Source organism: Tachysurus vachellii, chromosome 20 (assembly GCF_030014155.1).
Source record: "Tachysurus vachellii isolate PV-2020 chromosome 20, HZAU_Pvac_v1, whole genome shotgun sequence".
Taxonomy (NCBI): Eukaryota; Metazoa; Chordata; class Actinopteri; order Siluriformes; family Bagridae; genus Tachysurus; species Tachysurus vachellii.
The window spans coordinates 1,031,649-1,049,268 of record NC_083479.1 but is presented as its reverse complement, the minus strand read 5'-3'; the positions used below and the strand labels follow the sequence as shown (position 1 = coordinate 1,049,268).

The following is a 17,620-nucleotide window of genomic DNA, read 5'->3' as shown; positions in this document are numbered from 1 at the left end:
CAGTGCTGCAGGATCTCACAGCAGCGCAGCGTCTCTGCAGCAGGACGACAAACACACGGGCAAAAAAACACACAAAAGGAGAAGCAGATGCCTCGGTGAGAGTGCAGTGCATGGCGTGTAGTAGGTGTGTGTGTCTGAGTGTGTGTGTGTGTGTGAGTGTGTGTGTGTGTGTGTGTGTGTGTGGTGTAAACTCTACCTTTTTTATTTCCTCCGCTCTATAATCCATCACCTGTTTCATCAGAGAGCAACTTCTTCTGCTGCAACTTTCCAACACGCTGAAGACAAGTACGAGCGACTTAGGGGCTGTGTGTGTGTGTGTGTGTGTGTGTGTGTGTGTGTGTGTGTGTGTGTGTGTAAGCATTTGAATATCACTGGTGCATCTGAATAGACTTTATGGAAGACTTAAACTGGTTCCAGTAACTTACAGACATTATTAGTGTTTAGTTTTGTTTTTTTTTATATATAAAATATTGTATTGATCGCACCGTGGGACGAGATCCTGCAACCTGGTGTCACTTCTATCGGGGGAAATTTCTGCAGCTTTTAGCTGCACACACACATACAAACACACACACACACACACACACACACACACACACACACACACACACACACTCTCTCTCTCTCTCCTTGCCTCCTAGCTCACCATGGCCGGATGTACCAGCCGCTGTAGACAGGGAGTTGTGAAGCTCTTCCAGTCCTTCCACAGACTCGTCTCAGGGACTCTTGCAAAAGGTAAGACACGAGACACGAGACACGAGACACGAGCTGGAATGAGAAACTACAAACATTTTGCATCTCATTTGCATAGAAAATTGAAAGAAAGTGTTTGTTTGTTTGTTTATTTCTTCTTCAGTTCTTCAGGTCAGGAACAATTCAGTCATTGTGTCATGTTGTTGTGATAAAATCCACAAAGTCCTTAACGGAGTAACAGTTACCACTCCATCATCCTAACACGTCGTGTTCCACATTGCAACATGAGAATTTGTCACCTTCTACTTCTTATCCATGTAGAGTTCCATTTAGAAACGAGTGACTTCCCGTCATCTCCGTTATAGCAGCTATGAACATAAGTTTGAAGATGAGTGAACATACGAGCGCTTACACGTGTTTTTACGCTAAGTTGTTGCTATAGAAACGATACCTTGTTAGAAAGAGCTCCTAAATATAAAGCTGTCAGAGCTGTGAATCAACACCGACGGCAGTGAGGTGCAAATATATTGTGTGTGTGTGTGTGTGTGTGTGTGTGTGTGTGTGTGTGTGTGTGCTGCTACCAGCACCGCAGCAGGAATGAATAATGCATTAGAAGTTTCTCACATTTTTACTGACAGGCCAAAGTGTGTTACTGACTGCAATCAGAAAAAAATCATCATCAGCATCATCATCATCATCCCAAAGCAAAAGCAGAGCTGAGTCCGAATTAAATTTTGGGAATAAGAGGAATTATGTGAGGAATATCATCTCCAGACTGTCAGTGAGAAACAGGGTGAAAGTAAAAAAAAGCATGTGTGAATCACGTGTAAATGAATCATGTTACACACAACTAAAGGAGGAATGACATCTACACAAAAGTGATCACTGTCCCATGTCGAAATACTGATTCACCGGGTGTGTGGGTGGGTGGAAACTGTAGCTATGTTAGTGTAGTTTGTTAGTGTGTTAGTGGTGTTAGTGTATTAATGTTAGTGTTTTAATGTGTTAGTGTGTTAGTGGCGTTAGTGTGTTGCTGTGTTAGTTGTGTTATTGTATTAATGAGTTAGTGTATTAGTGTTAGTGCATTCATGTGTTAGTGTATTAGTGTGTTAGTGTATTAGTGTGTTGCTGTGTTAGTGGCGTTATTGTATTAGTGTATTAGTGTTAGTGCATTCATGTGTTAGTGTATTAGTGTGTTAGTGTATTAGTGTATTAGTGTGTTAGTGTATTAATGTAAGTGTTTTAATGTGTTGCTGTGTTAGTGGTGTTATTGTATTAATGAGTTAGTGTATTAGTAAATTAGTGTTAGTGCATTCATGTGTTATTGTATTAGTGTGTTAGTGTATTAATGTGTTTGTGTATTAGTGTATTAGTGTTAGTGCATTCATATGTTATTGTATTAGTGTGTTAGTGTATTAGTGTGTTAGTGTATTAGTGTATTGGTGTGTTACACTGAAGCATGGTTGTGGTAGCATCACCATGAAAGTCTTTTCTGTCTTCGTTTCACTTCTATTCTCGTCTTTTCAAGGTGATTTCTCGTGGACTTTAATCCTCCTCCTCTTTGTGTCGCATTCTTCTCACATGTTGATCATAGATTTCATTGACGTTTGAGGGAATTTATTTTATTGTAAATTATTTATTTACAGCCAAACCCTGATTAATACTTTTCCTGAACTTTGGCCTGGATCAGTTGTTGGTCTGCTGTTTGTTTTACTACGTTCTCAATCAAACCTTTTTGGTTCTTCCAGGAACCAGTGTATTTCAATGCAGATAACACGACCCTTTATTTGCACTCCACCATTATTTGTCAATAATTTTGCAAACTCCTCTGATTTTTTTTTTTCTTTCTCTATATTACACTATATTTTGCCCAGATTTCTGTGGACACACAGCTTTAAATCCCAATTAAATTCATTTCACTTTCAGGTTTTAACACCGTACAATGTGAACATAAACAAAAGCAAGCTGGTTGAATGCTAATGCAAGGCTTCTGCATACCTCTGGTATATAATAAATGATGATGATTTTATGGAGTAAATATAGAAACTGCTGCGTAGGACACGAAGGTTCGGATTTTTCGGGACAAACGGTTCTTGGTCAGCTGAGTCAGCACTAATGTTGCTGAGATGTTAAGGTGAAAGAAGGTCTTCACTTTGGTCTGAAGTGTCTGGTTACTTGTGTTTTTTAAGAAATAACACAAAGTAGATCAAATAAAGCACCACAAGCCACGGCTTGGGTTTCTGCTGCTTGCTAAACAGCTGTTTAATAAACCTTAAAACTTATTCATCGCAAAGCTTCCAGAATGACCCACAGATTTCTTTTACGTGTAAAGCATTAGCATGAACGCATCTCTTCTAGCATTGCTGGTTGTTGCCATTGTAGCACAAAGTTTAAAAAAAATCAATTACACACTCATTTTAACCTTTAAAACCTTGTGGTCTGTGTGGTGATTCAGGGCGTTCTGTTAGGGTGAGATCAGTAATACCACTTCCTTCACCACAACACACTCGCTCATTATTTTCCTGCTAGCACTGGATGCTAAATCTAACGGTAGTTGATTTCAGTCACACGCAATGTTTTTTTTTTCTTAATTCTGAGGAAAATATCTAAGTTTCTGACAGGATGATTTCATTATCTGCTACTGTATGCTGCTAGCTAGCTAAATCATCCAAATCGTAGGTTCAGTCAGTAGCTAGTTAAAATTTGGTGCCTGAATTTCCTAGTTGCCTAGCAACACAATTCCCCCAGTTTGAAGGTGTTGTGTGATCACCGTCCCATGTCGAAATACAGATTCACCGGGTGTGTGGGTGAAAACTGCCAGACGGAGAGATATCACAAAAATCCTGTCCTGAGAGAATAAAAGAAAATCTCTTTCTCCTTCTCGCTCTCCCTCTGTCTCTCTCTCTCTCTCTCTCTCTGTCTGTCTCTCTCTCTCTCTGTCTGTCTGTCTCTCTCTGTCTGTCTCTCTCTCTCTCTCTGTCTCTCTCTCTCTCTCTCTCTCTCTCTCTCTCTCTGTCTCTCTCTGCATGGTGATGGATAAAGTAGATGGCACCAAATAGGATCCAGAGATCGGTTATATAAACGTAGCATTAGCAACACAGCGCTCACACCGAATGATGAGATACTTGTGTCCACTTACCTGTTGTTTTTTTTTTTTTTTTTTTTTTTGCAAATTGTGAGTGAAAATGGGCTTTACTTCTTTACAGAATCTGCAACGTTGATTAACGTACAGATGAAGGATATGAAGGTTGTGAACGATGAACTGTGAGAGAATTCAGTTGTAATGATTTTGATGATACAGTTTGATGAATTGATCTAAACTTTGCTGAAGCCTCTTGAACAGAAGTGTTTTTCAGGGATGATTGACAGTTTGTCTGATATTTCTGAAGCAGAGATGTCTGACACACTATAATGCTGCTGACTTCTGGGTTGTGATTGGTCATCAGGTTTGAACAGATTGGTGTGGTTTCCATAGAAACAGCTCGTCTACAGGGACGCAGGAGTTTTCTGTACGGAAGGAGTCTCCAGTGTCGGCGTTCTAGAGTGAAGCAGCAACTGCTCACTCCTGCTGAAGTGAACCTGAAACAGATAATAATACGAGGTGCACTCCTCTATATTCACAATTCAAAACGGTGTGAAAAGATGAAAGGAGGCAGGATACATTTTATTCTCCTCTCTCTCTTTGTGTGTGTTCGTGTGTGTGGGTGTGTGTGTGTGTGTGTGTGTGTGTGTGTACACTCTCTAATTTTAGATCGGATCAGAGCTGACAGTGTGTGTGTTCCCTCCTTTAATTTTTAAAGCATTTCTCCTCCCTCTTTATGTAATCATCTTCCTCATCCAGGTTATTTTTATCATCTGAATCTTTTCGCCAGCACTCTTCCCCTTTTCCATCTCTCTTTCTCTCTCTCTAAAAAAACATAATCGAAATAATTACTATATTATTATAATCACTTATAGCTTCATATTTATGTTTCATTATTTATTTAATAATTAATCATTTTCTAGGATATTCTTAATAAATAAATATTTAATGCATATTTATGTACATAAGGTACAAAAATAAAAAGTATTAAAGAATTATTACTAATAATAATAATAATAATAATAATAATAATAATAATAACACGTGCATTATGTGTAGTCTTTAACCTTCCCTATGTTCTGTAGAGTAGGAAGTCTGTGTCGTGAGCTCTAATTGGCTGAGCTGAGAACAGGAGGCATGACGTCATGCAAAGAAGCGTGGTGATGAAATCAATTTCAGGTCTTAATTGTTAATATAAAAAAGTGTGTAAAAATGAGGATTCAGAGAAACACTGCCCTCTGCTGGTTGCACTTCAGAACATCAGCACTTTGTGGCAGAGTCAATTTTCCAGCATGAAACCGCTGATTGACCAGCAGAGGGCAGTACGGGGCTGACTCTGAACGCGTTCAGTGAAACACGTGACTGTTTTTAAAAGAACTGAACTCGAAAGTGGAAAAAAACTCTTTTAAAAGCATCTCAACATCCTGTATCCATCTCTAACATGTACATAATCTTTTGCAGATTACACGTGTTGATATTGAACTCTCTGTGATATGATTAGCGACTCTGATGCTAGTTTGTAATTTGGTTGCTGCTGTGTTTTTATTATTGCTCTGAGAAGTTAGCTGTGTATGTGTGTGTGTGTGTGTGTGGGGGGGGGGGGGTCTTGTTTTTTTCTCCCACTAACAAACAGAAGCCTCGTTACTCGTTCACTTTTCATTCTCAGTGACGTCCATCATCATATTAGTGAGAATCCAGTGTAGATGGAGATGTTGGATGTTGTAGTTGGACTCAAAGTCCCAGAATGCAATTTATCCGACAACAAACACAACTCAAAATACAGCTTTAATCTTTCTATTACATTAGTATCAAAGTACATTTCAGTGCGTTTACACTTCACTGCACGTTGTACTGTGTATGTTTGTGACCATTAAAATTAATATGTGTAAAAAACTAGAAAATTTGACCTGCAAAGATAAAAGCACTAAAGCACCGCTGCATTGCTCGCTTCAGGATTAAAGTGAGAGTTTAATCCCTAGTTGTGGGTAACATGAGAATGCAGAAATGTAAGCAGAAATGTAAACAGTGATGTAAACAGGAGTCGACTAGGATTATTATTGCATTATATTTCTTGGACAAATTTTTTCCTGTTGTATAAAGAGTAGGTTTAGAGAAGTGATTATATAAACGACGGATGAAAGAAGAGGCAGAGGTGGAGAACAGTGGAAAATAGAAAGAACTGCGAGGGAGGGCGAGAGAGAGAGAGAGAGAGAGATTTATGATGAGTTCAAGGAAGACAGTTATGATGAACACAGTGAGAAACAGGTCAGAGAGAGAGAGAAGAGTGGGAGGAAGGTAGAGAGAGAGAGAGAGAAGGCAGCAGTAGAATCACAGCTCCATCAGCGTGAGAGACTCTGGGACTCTGAGTGAAGTGTGGTTGTGGAGCAGGTGGAGATGGGTATGATGTTCGGGACGTTCTCATTGCAGAGTGCTCAGGTGACTCGCTCTCGCTGCAGGTCAGGTAAGAACACCTTCAATGCACCTTTCTGTCCAGATATATAAAATATGTTCATATGTGAGAGTGATATGACCGAGTCGTGACAACAATTAGCTTTTAACAGATTAATAGTTTGTAAACATTCGAACAAATGAAGTGCTTCTGTTTTCTTTCCACTTTTGACTTGTGCCCCAAAATTGATGTGACGTTAAAAAAAATTTGAAAAGAGAATTTGATCAGTCACACTGCAGTTATATATTAGTGCTTATATTTCCCGAAATATTATAAAATAGTCAGATAATGCTCAATGATCAACTCTCTGGATCTAATTGATCGTCCTGAGGTCCTGCTTGGACGCACTGGACCCCTGAGGCTCATGAGATTGCTGTGGATGTCACCTCTGATACCATGCGACTTTGGACTTTAACTGAAAGATGCATTTTTTTCTCCATCAGTGATGTTACACAGATCTTTAACAAGACAAACTTCGTCTTATAACTAGAATAAATTAACCTTCTGGTGACAAACTTGCACTTTTTGACCATATAGTCCACAAATCTGAAGAGTAATCATTTATAATCCCACTCTAAGTGTTTATACTGATTTGTAATTCCATTCTTAGTGTTTATAATGATTTATAATCCCACTCTCAGTGTTTATAATGATTTATAATCCTAATCTCATCTCTGTGTTTATAATGATTTATAATCCCACTTTCAGTGTTTATAATGATTTATAATCCCACTTTCAGTGTTTTTAATGATTTATAATCCCACTCTCAGTGTTTATAATGATTTATAATCCCACTTTCAGTGTATATAATGATTTATAATCCTAATCTCATCTCTGTGTTTATAATGATTTATAATCCCACTTTCAGTGTTTATCTGGAGATTCCTTTTCAGTTTAGTTCCTCTCCAGGTTTCTTCCTCGTATCGTCTCATAGAGTTTTTCCTCAACCCTCATCACTTCTGGTTAGCTCATTAAAGAAAAAAATTCCATTTAAACTTTATATCTGCAATTTACATATTCCTGTAGAGCTGCTGTGTATTTATGTAAGATGTTTAAAGCACCTGAATCAACAACAGCAAACCGAGAGCAAACCTGAGGGTGCTGCCTGGGTCTCTCTTGTCAATCACAGTGAAACGTGGACATCTCATAAACTCATGGATGTGGAAAAACGCAGGTAGTGCACACACACTTGACTCTGAGTGTGTTATGCTGCTCTGTGACGTTGGTCAAAGCCATGCAGATGGCTGGTTTTAACACGTCTTGGTGGAAGAAAAATCAGAAGCAGAGAAATATGACCCTACTGTACACTGATCGCCGAAAAAAATATCCTGTACAGCATGGGGAAGTTTGTTATATCTTTATAAAGCATCTTCACTTGGTAGACATTTCTTTAAGAAAACTCCAGTGATGATACTTTCACTGTAAAAAAAATAGGGAGTACATTAAGAGTAAACATTGGTAGCACTCATGATCCCAAGATGGACATATCTGGCTAACAGAAGCTAACTGGACAAATATCTGAGAAACTCTTATAGACTGCAGTCATGCAACTAATTAGCTTTTTAGTGTTTTAGTGTTTTTTGTTAGTTTTTTTGGCATGTGGTGCTCCAGGCTCTGTAGTTCCTGATTCTCCGTGGTTTAATAAATAGATCTCATAACTGCCTCCTCCGAAGGTATTAAGCTTGCGACTGGCCCCAAGCTGCATTATAATGAAAAGAGACGAGATAGAGTGAGAGGAGGAGGAGGAAGGATGAGGCTGTCAGTAGATGATAAGCGTTTAAAATATTGGAAAGAAAAATAAGAGATAGCGAGTTGGGGGGGAAGAAGAGGATGAGTGGGAGGAAGAGGAAAAAAGCTGGCAGTCTTATTGCTGAGCAGTGAGTCAGGAGGTGAGCAGAGAGATGAAAAGGAAGATGTGAAATTCAGGGATTGAGCCAAAAGCATTACGAGTTTCTGGGCATCCAGACAGGAAGATCGTTTGAGGTGTTGAGTGAAAGCCTCAGGGGTTCATGGCTGTGTGAGTTTCATGGCCTAGGAAACATATTGTCTCATCTCCATCTTATGCAACACGAGTAAAGAAATGAAAACTCCAGTTATTCCATTGCAAATACTGAATTGAAACCATGTGCACTCAAGCTAAAAGACTTACATGAGAGCTAGCATGGTGTAAACCAAATGCTAAAATGCTAAATCACCACACACTCAACGGCTTTCCTCTCATTAGCATCATTAGTATAAAACAAGTAATACTACTATTACTACTACTACTACTACTACTAATAATAATAATAATAATAATAATAATAATAATATAAAATTAACACATTAAATTTGTTGAAATAACCTGTGGGAGCAATGCTAATGCTAAACAGCTGTTATTAGCGACTGCTAATGGTTATATATTTCACACAGAACTTGCTAACATTTTCTTGTGCTAATGTTACATATAAAACTGTTAATTATTAGCTTAGCTTAATTAGCTAGCTAATTCCTCTCTTTCCCTCATTCTCGCATCCTTTCTTCCCACATTTTCGGTTCTCTTTCTCTCTCACTCATTTTTTTGCTTTCTTGCCATCTCTCGCTATTACTCCCTCACTATCCTTTTTAATCTTCTTTTGATTCACTTTTTTCTTTATTTCTATTTATCATATTTTTCTCCAATTTCTCCAGCTCTTTGTCTTTCTGTCAGTCTCTATGGAAAGAACGTTGAGACATTTTGAAGGTTTAAGGCACACACACACTCCCTCTCTCAGTCATTCACACTCAAACACACAGACACAAACACACACACGTACACGTTTGTAACGAGCATAAAAACTGTGAGACACAGCAGTCAACAGCATGAATCACCGATGTGTATGTGTGTGTATGTGCGTGTGTGTGTGCTTGTGCGTATATATGTGTGTGTGTGTGTGTTTGTGTGTGTGTGTTACAATGTGAAGCTGAAAATGCCGAAAATTTTTCCTGTGTGGTGGAGCGATTCGAACACACACAGTAATGGTTACCAACATTCCCAAAAGACAGAGAGAAAGAGAAAGAGAGAGAGAGAGAGAGAGAGAGAGAGAGAGAGAGAGAGAGAGAGAGAGAGAGAGAGAGAGAGAGAGAGAGAAAAAATATATAAAAATATATATAGAGAAAAAGAGAAACAGAACTGAAGCTGATTCATTGAGAGGTAGAAAGAAATAAATCCAAAATGAAGGGAAATAAAAGATAGGAGATAAAGAAAGAGATGTAACAAGGAGCAGAAGTAGAGTTAGAAGAAGATGAAAGAAAGAAGATTAAATCAGGGGAAAAGAGGAAGGAATGAAGAGAAGTACTAAACACAGTGGTAAAAGAGAAAGGAGAGATGGAGTGAGAGGAAGAATATGGGGAAAAAGGAATTGAAGTTCAGAGAGAAGGTGAAAGAGAGTGAAGAAGGGTGAGAGAGAGCGGGAGAGAGAGAGGGAGCATGGGAACGAGGGAGGGGGATGTGTGGGAGGAGCATGCAACCCGTTTGGGTTCTTTAGAAGAACATTTGTGTCACCTCTCATTCATTCACAAGAGAGCGAGATAGAGACAGAGGGAAAGAGACAGAGAGAGAGAGAGAGAGAGAGAGAGAGAGAGAGAGAGAGAGAGCACAGTGGATTATTTTTGAGGACGGTGGCAACATGGGAGCAGTGGTGGGCATGCTGACCATGCAAACCAAACAGAGACAGACCACCAGAGGTACCACACTCACACACACACACACACACACACACACACAAACACACACACACAGACACACACAGCCTTATGCACATGTGCATAGAATGAATTAATATACAGCACACGACTGAACACAGAATTTTCAGGACTGAGCAAAAGAGAGAGAGAGAAAGAGAGAACATTCATTTTATGGAACTGCATTGACTCATCACCACTCCATATTAAGCTTGTGTGTGTCTGTATTTGTGTGTGTGTGTGTGTGTGTGTGTGTGTGTGTGTGTGTGTGTGTGTGTGTGTGTACGTGAGTGGACGGTTTCACATCACTCTGCTCCCTGGCACGCTTAACGTCCACATGCTCAGTGTTGTCATGGTGATGGGTTTCTGAGGAGGGGAGAGTTAATAACAAGTGTGGATGAAGAGCGTGGAACAAACACAACACACACACAGCTGCAGCGAGTCACACCGCAAGTGTTAAAGATGTTCATTACAGACTGACATATTGATTCATCAAATTGTAGCTAAAACCATTTTAAACCAGATATTGGACCTGAGAGAGAGAGAGAGAGAGAGAGAGAGAGAGAGAGAGAGAGAAAGAGAGCGAGAGAGAGAGAGCGAGAAGGTTATCAGCAAGGAAAGGAGCAGTTTTTTTTTTTATAAACTTTTTTATTATGCAAAGAGACAATTACAATATTTACTGAAGAGAAATGACATGCAAAATACAAAGACCAACAAAACAAAACGTGTGTGTGTGTGTGTAACTGTAAGTGTAACTGGGTGTGGGAGTGGAGATATATGAATAAAGGAGCATGTAGGGAAGTACAACAGACATAACCAGAGTTAAATATATATTTATATATACGTATATATACGTGTATATATATACGTATATATATATATATATATATATATATATATATATATATATATATATATATATATATATATATACGTATATATATACACGTATATATACGTATATATACGTATATATATATATATATATATATATATATATATATATATATATATATATATATATATATATATATATATATACATATATAAGGAAAGGAGCAGTTTAATGGAAGCTAAGACATGTTAAAGTCACCGTCAGTATTGTTTAAATCCAAGCTTAGGTTGTAGAATAGGAAGTTGAGCCATGTAAGGAATGTAGTATGAGGATGAGTGATATATGAAGTGTTTTATTACGCTTGCGCTTACATATTTGCACTGTGATTCTAGTGATGTTTAACGTAATTATAAACAGATAAAACATATTCTCTCTACTGAGGTTAAAAAGACAAAAATTTCAGTTTTTCATGTTACCATGAAGAAATGTAAACTCCTCTGTCCTGAAGATGTGGGAGAACATGTACACCATGCTGACACTGGAGACTCATTCCGCACACAATAAATAACACGTCCTTCACCATATTAATGCCTCACCTTCACCAGGTGAATGAGCGGTGGCTATAGAAACGATAACATATTCGAATGAGTACATTAAGATCAATCTTCATCAACTGACTGCACCACAGGTTGGGGCATTAATGTCAAACAAATGCTCGAAAGAATTAGAACTGTAATGAATTACATTTTATGAGCACAGGTTTCCTCGAGAAGTGAAGGAACATCAGTTTTGTTCTTCACACAGATCTGACGGCTGAAGGTGATTCTCTCTTCCTTCCTCACCTCTCCTTCATCTCGTACATTTTTACAGCACCTTCTCTCAGTTTCCTGCAAGTGCTAATGAGGAATCAACAGAATTGGACTTCTTAACTTCTGATATTAAAAAAAAACTCAACCACATGAGGAACAGTGATGATTTAAAATATACAGTATTTTCCTGTCCTCATTTATAATTGATAATACCACATCGTGTGTTGAATTACACAGTACTTAACTAATGCAACCCATTGAGATGCTGATCTCCCAATGGGAATAGCAACTGCACATCAGAGGGAGATGACAAGAAAAGCAAGCGTTGATGTGGAAAAGATCACGAGGAGCAACACGCGGTGTTCCTCATTAACGACTTCTCTGCTGATTCCCAGCTGTTGTATGCGATTATTATTTACTAACTGTGGCTACTGAGGGCGGCTGAGGCGTCTCTATGGTGACAGAAGCTGAGAGATGCAGATGGAGGGATTAGAAATGAGGGTGGAGAGAAAGAAAAACAACAGAGCAATGCTGGAAGCCGGGATTTAATGTGGGACTTGAAAAAATAAATAAAGACTCCAGTTGATCCACTCCAGCCGACAGACTCTGAGAGCTCTCTGATTGGCTTTCTGGGGCCACTTTATCACTTACGATATAAAGTGTAAAGACTGAATCTTATTAACATGTAGTCTACAGGGCGGGGGGGTTAAGAGTTCAGCACTCAGGACTCGAAAGATCATTACGTTCAAAAAGGAAAACTAATTGAATAAGTGTGGGGAAAAGTGGCACAGCAATTTTCTCAAGGATTTTCATCCTTGCTGTAAATTTCAGCTCTCTGTTAATTATTCACTTTGTATATTAAGTGATGATTAGTTAACCAGCATAACTTGCTTGGCTTAAGTTCATCTGCTCACTGAGAGAGAAAGAAAAGTACATTTTTGACAATTTTTCAACACAAGCTATAAAATATATCAAATGAGAATCGTAATAATAAAACACACCATAATTATCCTCCTGTTTTTTCTCACTTACATTATAGCAGCTATAAACACTCATTCCTCCACCGCATTCAGTTTTTTCTCTCTCTTATATTTAATAAGACAAAAAAAAATATACAAAGTGCTGACACTGGAGACTTCTTCCCTAAATGTGAAATAAGAAAATTAAATTGAAAGAAAGAAAGAAAGAAAGAAAGAAAGAAAGAAAGAAAGAAAGAAAGAAAGAAAATATCACCATATTAGTGATGACCAAAAATTATTTATTGTGTAGCTGTTACTATAGAACAAATATCGCATATTAATGGGTGCATAACAAAAAATAAACAAAGCATCATAGTTCAAAATTCAACAGCGCTGTGGAATAACGTCAGCATTCTCTTGAAGAATTTGTAATTAACAATGAGAGTGCAGTCAGTAATTAATGTATTTCTCCACGGTGACATGTGAACTGAGTGTTAATTAAGTGCCATATCTGAGGTGGTGGGGTTTGGGGTAGGGTGGTGATTTGTATGTTGGTTGCTCAAGGTCGTGTATGGTTTAAGTTGCAAGAGCAACACTTTTGGAATCGGGATGAGACAGGAAAAAAGATCGAGTGACACAAACAGGAAGAGACATTCAAAGCTAATGATTAGCCATCGGAGAGAGCTCTTAATGAAGTGTCCTACTGAGTCAGTGTTAATTAGACTCTGCCATGTTGAATACATGCTCAGGAAGAGCTTTCATGGACACAGATCAAACAGGGTTTTAGTTCCAGCGTGAATTTCTGATTCCTGCGTTTCATCACACGTGTTCAACAAGAGAGCAGCGCCGTGAAGAGTCGGACCTGCAGGGAACAGTGTGTGTATGTGTGTGTCTGTGTGTGTGAATAATCCTGCAGTTCTTGCTTTGTGAGCTGTGTGCAGTTTTTAAGATTTTAAGACTTGCATATATGAGTATGTGCAGGAATGAGGAGCTCTGATCTCTGGGATCTCTGTGAATTAAACATTGACTGCAAGATTCCTACACAGTGTAAATGCAAGAAGAAAATCTTTTAGCTCATTTATCCAGATATCAGTAATCAAATAGGGCCTACAGAACAGATCACATGCTAAGGATGAAAAGTATTCTGCACTCACAACTGTCTAAATCTCTCTCTCTCGCTCTCTCTCTCTCTCTCTCTCTCTCTCTCTAGATAAAGTGGACGATGAGTTGGAGATTACAATGGTGTGTCATCGGCCTGAAGGACTTGATCAGCTAGAGGCACAAACAAATTTCAACAAGCAGGAGCTGCAAGTCCTTTACCGAGGCTTTAAAAACGTATGTCTTTCCACTCAGTGCCACGTTCTACCTTCTTTCTCAGATTTAAAAGTGATTGGTAAACACATCAGAGCTTATTGTGATGACGTGGCTATCTGCCTAAATTCTAGCAAGATTATTTTGCATATGAAACAAATTTATGTTGTAAATTAAACTGGAGCAGTAACCATCGGGACCATAACCAGGACACATCTATTCTTCTATCATGTTTCCTCAGGAGTGTCCGAGTGGAGTAGTGAACGAAGAGACATTTAAGCACATCTACGCCCAGTTCTTCCCTCATGGAGGTATAGCATCTCTTCTCTCTTCACTCCTTATCTTTGTATTCTTTATAGAAACAGTTGTAACAAGAACAGAATCACAGAATATTCTTTGTTATGGTGTTTAATCTGATATATGGTCACATCTTTACCATTTCTACAAGAGCTGCCCATATGAATGGGACATTTTTCTGATATTTATGACTTCAGTAGTAGAAAACTTTACAGTACTGCTCTAGAAACACTGGTTAGCAGTTGATGCTAAGTGTAACTACATGATATGTTTTAGAGAAAAGTGAATATTGACTTTTTTACAGTAACAGTTGGTGTTCCTGAGGTAACATGATTATTCTGAGGTAAATGCTCATGTACCTGAGGTAAATGGTCATGTTCCTAATGTAACTTATGTTTATTCTGAGGTAAATGTTGATGTTTCTGAGATAAATGTTGTTCCTGAGGAAAATATTGACTTTTTCTGAGTTAAACGTTGATGTTCCTGAGGTAACTTGTGATTATTCTTAGGTAAATATTGATTATTCCAAGGTAAATATTAATGTTCATGAGGTAAATATTGATTATTCTGAGGTAAATATTGATTTTTTTAATTAACTGTAGCTTTTCTGAGGTAAATAGTAGTAATGTCTTTAAATTATTATAAATCTATATAAATAACAACTAACTAAATTATTATGGTGACTATATTTACCGGATACCTAGCAAATGTGTTTTCAAAGCTTTATTTCTTCTGAATACACCAACTGATATGCTACAGTAACAAGCTTGAGAAGCAGCACATTAGCAAATCGTACGAGTAAGACAGCAGTCATGGAAATGCAAAGATTTCCTATATTTTTAGATTAATACTATATTTTTTATGCTACATACGTTGTTGGTTAACTCATTGCTCATATTTCTTAAAACCAGTCAATACCTCAAGTCTCTCATCATCTTTTCCTTGATTTCAGATGCCAGCACATATGCGCACTACCTGTTTAATGCGTTTGACACAAAGAATAACGGCTCCATAAAGTTTGAGGTAAAAATACATGCTGTCCGATCACTTCTTTATATTAACATTCATAAACTTCGTTCATGATTTAAAGTAGAGTATATGATCTCTGCTAGGAGTTTGTGATGGGTCTGTCCATTCTCCTGAGGGGATCAGTCCAAGAGAAACTGGAGTGGACTTTTCATCTGTATGATATCAATCGAGACGGATTCATCAACAAAGAAGTGGGTGACAAAGTTCCATGATTTGTCATGTAGTAAAATATGCTTCATGGCTTTGAACCGTAAAACTTGTTGTAAATTATGAAATGATATGTCAAAAACTGTTATTGTTTGTTATTGTAACTGTTATTGTTGGATAGCTAAACTGCTATTGTTGAACCAAATCAAGTATTTCAGACTACCATGTTTGAAGTTAACAAACCAGCTGTCTAATGTCACAACTTATACATGATGAAAATAGAACAAATTAACATATGATATCTTTCCCTGCTTTTAAATCAGGAGATGACAGAGATCGTACAGGCCATTTACGATATGATGGGGAAGTACACGTATCCTGCTCTGAAAGGAGACGTGCCTAAGCAGCACGTTGATTCTTTCTTCCAGGTCTGTGTTAAACAATCAGGATGATGATGATAGTGTAAAAAAAACTACAAAATAAACACTAGAAGTTGCATGAATATGGTAATTTTATGATTTCACAGAAAATGGACAAGAACAAAGATGGTGTTGTGACATTGGAAGAGTTTGTCCTGGCATGCCAAGAAGTAGGTTCCAGTTCTTTCCAGCATGCTGAAGCCCAAAGCACTGTGATTAAATACTTACCAACAAACTCTGCTCTATCGCTTCAGAAATGTTCACCATCTCCCCGTGTTCTTTTATTGGATTATATAAAGCTTAATACAAGCATCACACTGGTGAATATGAGTGTATTATGGTGACTGGTGGTGTTTGATGGTGAATGATGATGAAGGTTGATGTTTGGTTGTGGATGCTGGTGTTTCAAAGAATATAACAGTTATTATATTTCTTTTTTGTTTCCGTTTAGGATGAAACCATGATGAGATCCATGCAGCTCTTTGAAAATGTTATGTAAAAAAAAAAAGCACAGAGAGTGAAAAAGAAAGAGTGTGTATGGTTGAAAGAGAAAGACAAGGAGATGAAGAAAAATAAATTATTTTAGTATATGCACATGCTTTCTGAAATGTTTACTTGTGAGCATATCTTGTGTGTATGGATGTGTATGGATCAACACTCTTGCTCGCAATGCAAACTAATCATCCGCAAGTGAACACTATCACAGTGAGCAGCCTATGAAGATTATGTACTGTATCTAACCCTGAATGAAGGCTAATAATCAGACAGACACAGTGGACTCCCTACTGACCTAAGGAAGGTTTGCAAGCATATGAACCTTTACCTTGCCGCTCTTTACCGCTCTACACATTAGCCATATGCTAACAAAGTGACCATTTCAGACTTAGTGGAACGTTTTTTATTTGTTTTGTTTTTTTATTAAATAATCAGTTCAGATGTCTCCTAGTGCTGCTTCTTGCTTTATACTGCTACATTCAGGATTTTGGAGCTACAACTCGAGGACTCCATCTATCAGTGAAGGACCTAAACTGCATCTAAAACACAGTGACTTAATGTTTGCTGAGAGATTTGCATGTTTTAATCTTTAGTTACTTGAATATTGCCTGATGTAATATAATATACAAGTCTGATATGTTGATTTATGTATTAAATGTTTGAATGTTTTATTCATTACAGATGGAAGAAAATGTTTGGATGTCTTGCAGTATTTATGATATTGCTTAATCCTGTTTGTCTTCAGTTTGTCACTTTGTCCTGTTATGTGTGTGTGTGTCTCTCTCTCTCTGTGTGTGTGTGTGTGTGTGTGTGTGTGTGTGTGTATTTTATGATTGCCCTGCTCAATTTTCCATAGTGACAATCCAGCTCAGTATTTTTTCCATACTCTTTCTTAGTCTACAAAGAAAATATACATTTAAAATTATTTAATTTATATTCTTATTAATGAATCATAGCAGAAATTGTCCCATAAGAAAAGAGAGAGAGAGAGAGAGAGAGAGAGAGAGAGAGAGAGAGAGAGAGAGAGAGATCTGAAGTACTTTCTAATGCTGTATAATGCTTTTTCCTCAACTATTTGAATTAAAAAATCGTGAACATCTTTAATATTGTGTCTCTGTTCATTCATTACAATAATCAAACCACTTAATAAACATTATTAAGCATTAATACGTACTTCATGGGTTTGGTGGCTAGTTTATACCTTTGTTTATCATTATTATTATTAAAGGAGACCATGGCAGATGCTAATTATTTTGCTAATTGGTTAAAAACATTTTATTAGAAACTATCGAAGGCTAGTAAATGCTAATATGCTAATAAATAGGAATATGTAATGTTTATGTGACGTGTAATTTATAGACTGGAGTCAGAAAATGCTTTTAAAGGAATTAAC

The 17,620-nt window shown here is 37.6% G+C and overlaps 1 protein-coding gene across 3 annotated transcripts; it reads left to right on the top strand.

Annotated features, from left to right (window-relative positions):
• Positions 1-17,211, top strand: kcnip1b (Kv channel interacting protein 1 b). 3 transcript variants are annotated; one of them, XM_060895320.1, is made up of 9 exons: positions 1-95; positions 642-735; positions 13,740-13,864; positions 14,082-14,151; positions 15,090-15,160; positions 15,250-15,357; positions 15,637-15,741; positions 15,840-15,902; positions 16,184-17,211. In XM_060895320.1, the coding sequence occupies exons 2-9, from the start codon at positions 648-650 to the stop codon at positions 16,229-16,231; spliced, it is 678 nt and encodes a 225-aa protein (XP_060751303.1). In that variant the 5' UTR covers positions 1-95; positions 642-647; the 3' UTR covers positions 16,232-17,211. The 3 variants fall into 3 exon arrangements, with proteins under 3 accessions (XP_060751303.1, XP_060751304.1, XP_060751305.1); XM_060895321.1 differs by lacking the exons at positions 1-95; positions 642-735 and adding an exon at positions 6,082-6,236; XM_060895322.1 differs by lacking the exons at positions 1-95; positions 642-735 and adding an exon at positions 9,785-9,929.
• The last annotated feature ends 409 nt before the right edge of the window (positions 17,212-17,620 follow it).

Bases quoted from the DNA above. Each gene is read 5' to 3' on its own strand.
- kcnip1b (XM_060895320.1), top strand. From the start codon at position 648: ATGGCCGGATGTACCAGCCGCTGTAGACAGGGAGTTGTGAAGCTCTTC. The intron at 13,865-14,081 runs GTATGTCTTTCC...ATGTTTCCTCAG, and splicing joins TTTACCGAGGCTTTAAAAAC to GAGTGTCCGAGTGGAGTAGT. The intron at 14,152-15,089 runs GTATAGCATCTC...CCTTGATTTCAG, and splicing joins CCAGTTCTTCCCTCATGGAG to ATGCCAGCACATATGCGCAC.